Genomic DNA, 5,966 nt, shown 5'->3' with positions numbered 1-5,966 from the left:
AGAGAGATCAATACAACCGATGGCAAAATTCTCCAACAAAAACCAGCAGCAATCCTTTAAACCCATCGATGAGAGCAAGTCTGAGGGGCGATGGCAAAGTCTGATTGCGTGAAATAGCCATGTCTCCTCGTTTCCTGAATTGGCGTGTCTCCTCGTCTTCTGATGTTTTAAATTGGCGTTTGCGACCTGACGTATTAGTTTTCTTTTGCCGATCTGGTGATGCCCTACTACCCTTGGACTTGGTGGATCAAAATTTGGACCGAAATAATAATAACCCATCATAAGTGGACCAGAACTGATGCCCCTAATAGGGTGCTGCCCTGGGCTGTGGCCCAGCTCGCCCAGCCCTTGGGCCGGCCCTGCTCCTCACTCATCCTTTACTACAGCATACACTACTAGAAAAAACGAAAATACCTACAGCAAGATCAGTAGGTATACGGGTTTACCTACGGAATTGTGACGAAATGGTTGCCGTAGCATAATCGCTCGTGGGTAATTCTTAGCGACGGAATTGCGACGGATTTCCTATGGAATTCCGACGGCCATATTCTGTAGGTAAATTACCGACGGAATACCTACGGCCAGAAATTGCGACGGAATATCGACGACGGACACTTACCTACAGATTACCGACGGAAGTCATTTGCGACGACATTGTGACGGAATACCTACAGAATAGAGTACCGACGGAATACCTACGGAAAAAAATACCGACAAAATTGTGACGGATTACCTACGAAATTCCCTTTTGACTGGTATGGACTTATTTACCGACGGGCGTGCTTACCGACGACATTTTCGTCGGTATTCCGTCGGTAATAGTCATTTTATTTAATTATTAAATTTAAATATAAAATATTTCCAGTTTTTTTTTTGTCAAATATGCAAGATAAGTAAACACAAACATAATAACACTACAATTAAGGTTTCAAAATACACAAAAAGTATTCCAAATACACCAAGTTTGCAAAATAAGTGGACACATTCATTTGTTCCATTGTCACAACATTCATACCAACTAAAAATTAACAAACATTCATTCCAAATACCAACATGCATAACTTATACACCATCCTCGGGTGGAGTATGAGGTGGAGTATGAGGGGGATCATTGGCTTGATTTGTTGTACCATTCATCATCCTCGCCATCCTTTCCATTTGTTGTACCATTTGTTCTTGCAATTGTCGCATGTTAGAAACTTCTTCACGTAACCTACCAACCTAAAAAATGATAATAACAATGTTCTTGAATTTATTATAACAAAATAGCAATGTACTTTTGTTTTTAATCAATTGTATCCATAATAACCAAATACTACTTACCTTGTAAACCATAATAACAATGTACTTTTGTTTATTATCAATGTAATCCATAAGCACAACAAACCACCTAACTTTTAAACCATAATAACAATATACTTTTGTTTTTAATCAATTTTATCTATAATAACAACATACCTCTTCTTGTGTGTTGTTGTTGGATTGGGTGGACCGGGTAGATTCGGAAGATGTTATCCCAGAAACCACAAAATTGGCATCCGATGCTCCTATACCATAGATATGACCCTTCTTTTTTCCTCCTGTTCTCTGAATTTGGCTTTCAACCCATACCTCCGCATCGTACCTATGGTTTGCCGGGTCTTCTCCATATTTCATCACTAACCCCTCTAGATATGCATCCTACAATTTACCAAAACAACACCCTTGTCATATACAAAAAATTGAGACAGTCAATATAAAAAAATAATGTACTTTTGCATCTTTGGCTGTTTCAGAGCAATATTCTATATTTTCACGTTCTCCCTCAAAATATATTTTCTTCGACTCACTGGTGCCATGTGTCTTCACATATAGATCACAAAATTCGGGATCTTTACCCAGCTGTGCTTTCTACATAAAAGACAAAGTATAATTGATGCAGTCAGTGTTAAAAAAACAAGAATAATAAATTTTACAATTATGATACCAACCAATCTACGACGGTGCTCGGCATACCCTATGCTACCAGCCGTATGCCTTGATGTCTTCCCATTGGAATCAGGGGTGTTCCGGTTCGTCTGAGCAGCATCTGACAACTTTTTCCATTTCTCTGTGCTCCAATGCTGTTAAAAGAAATATATATTTAATAATATAATAAGTAATAAAAATCAACAAAATAAAACAATAATATATTGTATCTCTTACATCACACAAGCGTGGCCACACAGACTCTTGTACCATATGGGGACGGTATTGATATATCTCTGGAAAGTATTTAGAAAAATCTTTTTTAAGTGGTAACCCATCACGCCGTGCCATTCTGGCAGATAACTTCCTCAAATCCCTCATCCGGTCCCTGTATCTTTCCTTGAGGACATTATTGAATGTTGTATATATCGCCTCATTCTCCGTTGTGTACCACCTATATTTTGTCTATAAAAAAATAAAAAGTATACTTAAAAATAGAAAGTAAAAAAGAAATGAGTTTAAAATACAATAATAAATATTTAATATACTACCCTAAAACGTGCAAACATCTGTTTACGAGTCTTTTCCGTGATGCTCTTATATGTAGGCCACGCATCATCCATACTCTGCCAAAAGAGATCCATAACCGCGCTGTGGATAGAATGATCACCAAACCTACAAAAAAAACATATATAAGTGTAATTACAACATCAAACATTAAATATTTAAAAGATGAAAACACTAACTTATCCCCTTCTTTGTGGATAATGGGCAACGATGAGTCATCAAAATCACCAGCATTCGAGCCATGATCGCCTGAAATATCTCTGGAGGCGGAGCCATGTGGCGTCAGTGGTGTGTGTGGCATGACCGGTGTATCTGGCGTCGACATCTCTATGCCTCCACCCTCAAAAAAATAATCCTGAAACCCATCACCACCATGGGTTCTCAAAACTGTAGGTGAGGTCCGACAACCCCTTTGTGGGTGGAGGGGTGGGGGCGGGGGTAGGGGTGAGGGCTGGAACCCATAGCCTGTCCGTGTAAGTGGAGGCCGGGGCCAATAGCCTGTCTGTGAGGGATGTAATCGATGGCTCATTTGTTGGGATTGGGGCTGGGACACATAGCCCATCTGTTGAGCCTAGCGCATAACCCCAGCTAAGTCTGCTAGAGGATCAGCCATGTTGGTTTGCGGAGCAATGGCACCTTGACTATTAGAGCCTGCGACTCCAGTGATCATAGGCATGTCGGTCGGTGTGAGCAACGTCGTATGACGTTGCTCGTCAGTAGAATTTGGGGATGCCCTCCCCCTACGCCCCGTACTGCCAGAAGAAGGGTTGTTCTTCCGGCCTTTATCATTCCGTCCATTACCCGACATGCTGCATTTAATAGAACAAGAATGGTCAGATATATAATATAAGATTCATAAGTCAAGACAAAACAAATGTTTAAAACAACGAGATGTCCATACCAAAGTCATTACAAAAACAATGTTTCATTATAAGGTTAAAAAAGACAATGCTCCTAACATCAACAAATACAATGCTCCTAACATAAACAAAAGATAATGCTCCTAATATTCGTCCCCATCATCTTCATCTTCAAATTCTTCTTCTGAATAAAACAACTCGTTTCCATAATCCGTCACATTTTTAGAATTTGTCCCAATTTTCCATTATACAATTCATAAATTAATAAAATATTCAAATCATTAATTCCACTGTTTCATAATAAGATATATGTTTTGACTTTGAAAGCAAAACCTTATACAACCAAATCTAGAACAAACATGGACAGAATATTAAATTACCATATTAACCTTGATAAAAAAAATTAATTTAAAATACCTTTCATATCTAATGATTCTGCATAATTAGCTAATAATAAGAATCTTGTGTAAAATATCCAAAAACAATACAAAATCAAAACTAGAATCTTGATTAATTTCTTTTTCTATCTACATAGAATTTCCCATGGAAATTTACCTGGACAAGAAATCGAGCAAAGAAATCGAGCATGGAAATTTACGTGTTTATTTGACAGCTTTTGAAGTTATTTTAGGGGATGAAAATAGATGCATTGAAGTTATTTTAGGGATTTACCTGGAGAAGAAATCGAGCAAAGAGGGGTTCCACCTAGGGATGTCAATGGGTACGGGTATACCGGGTTTTGTGTTCCCCATCCCCATACCCAAATCCCCATCCCCATCCCCAATGGGTAATCGGGGAATTTTCTCTGTTACAAAGTTTTGAACTTTTATGAAAAATAACTCATAATTATATATGAACCAACAAAACAAAAACTAACAGAACTAATATAAAACACTATAATCACTGAATGTCTTCAAACACGAACAATAACATTCAAGGTTACTATAATAATGAATAATAAAAATTGTTTATCATTATTATTATTACTATTATGATATATATATATATATATATATATATATATATATATTTATATTCATATCTTATTATTATTATTATTATTATTATTATTATTATTATTTATACATACATACATACACATACACAATTACACAAACATTCACATATACCCATAGACACATACATTCATAGAGTTTGGTCAATATGTATAACCATGTGCACCTATAGATCCGTTACTCCTTTCACACAGTTACTTCTTTCACATACATTCACACATACAGACATATGTACATATGAATACATACACATACACAATTACAAAAACATTCACATATACCCATAGACACATACATTCATACAGGTTGGTCAATGTGTTTATATATGGATGTATGTATGTATGTATGTATGTATCTATGAATGTATGTGTATGTATGTATATATGTGTATATGAATCTATGTGTGTGTGTGAATGTGCGTCTAAGAATGTATGTGTAAATGTATGTTTTTATAGGTATATATGAATGTATGTGTAAATGTATATGTGTAGGTGTATGTATGTATATGTACATATGTGAATGTGAATGTAATTTTAAAGTGTGAAAGGAGTAACGGATAAAAATGAGTACGCCACTATAAACATCTAGGTATCATGTATAACTCGGTGATAGTATAGATAATCATGTATAATAATAGAGGTGCGAAAAAAACGACGTCCGGTGCCCGAAATCTCGGAAAAAAAAAAGTCCGTAGGTAATCCGTCGGAAATTACCGACGGAAAAGCGATGGATATCTTCTTCCATAGGTAATTACCTACGGAATACCTACGGAACAGGCCATCCGTCGCTATTCCGTCGGTAATTTCCGACGGATTACCTACGTATATTTTTTATTTTTGACATTTGGGGCACCGGACGTCGTTTTTTTCGCTTCGTTTTTTTCGCACTTCTATTATACATAATTATCAATACTATTACCAAGTTATACCTAATATATCATACATACTTATAAAGCTAGCATTTTTTCTTGAATCTCATGCATTTGAAACCCCTTTTTTAACTTCCTCAAACCACATTCATTTGAAACCTTTTTTTTAACTAATGCAACTCAAAAGTTTTCTTAATTATGATTTAACACTCAAAAGTTTTATAACTTATATTATGTTTAATTAGCATTTAGTGAAAAGTTTACTATAAAAGGCCAATCTTTTGGAAAAACATGCATACAAATCATATACAAATTTCAGAAAGAAAACAAACTTAGAGGTTTTTGTGTTGGGTTGAGGTCTTATGACCACTTTTGGAGATATGCTATTATATTAGAGCTTTTAATTTGTAAGTTTGTTATACTAATTCATTTTTATATTTTCTTCGTTTTTGGATTATTGTAATACAGTCGTTGTATATTGTGGTTTAATCGTTAATATATTGATCATATGTTATATAGGGTGATGTCGAAAATATTTAGTTTATGTGTTATGCATCTTTCTATAATCACAGGATGATGAAGTGGGATTGATAATTACTTCTCACGAGCTTTTGGTAAATCAACTATCAAGTTATTTATAAGTTAGAACAATTAACTTTGTTAACATGTATGTATCTTTATGTTATCTCTCTCTTTTTTATGTTAAAA

General features: G+C 35.5%; 1 protein-coding gene across 1 annotated transcript; it reads right to left on the bottom strand.

Moving 5' to 3' along the window:
• Window positions 1-1,005: 1,005 nt before the first annotated feature.
• Window positions 1,006-2,839, bottom strand: LOC145104410 (uncharacterized). Its single transcript, XM_079041660.1, has 7 exons — window positions 2,694-2,839; window positions 2,499-2,622; window positions 2,218-2,412; window positions 1,971-2,102; window positions 1,753-1,890; window positions 1,459-1,680; window positions 1,006-1,221 (listed from the first exon to the last, which is right to left on the bottom strand). Exons 1-7 carry the CDS (start codon window positions 2,837-2,839, stop codon window positions 1,063-1,065), a joined length of 1,116 nt encoding a protein of 371 aa, XP_078897786.1. The 3' UTR covers window positions 1,006-1,062.
• Between the last annotated feature and the right edge of the window lie 3,127 nt (window positions 2,840-5,966).

This window comes from Lactuca virosa, chromosome 4, assembly GCF_052849685.1.
Source record: "Lactuca virosa cultivar CGN04683 chromosome 4, Lactuca_virosa_CGN04683_v6, whole genome shotgun sequence".
Classification (NCBI taxonomy): Eukaryota; Viridiplantae; Streptophyta; class Magnoliopsida; order Asterales; family Asteraceae; genus Lactuca; species Lactuca virosa.
This window is presented reverse-complemented; position numbering and strand designations above follow the sequence as displayed.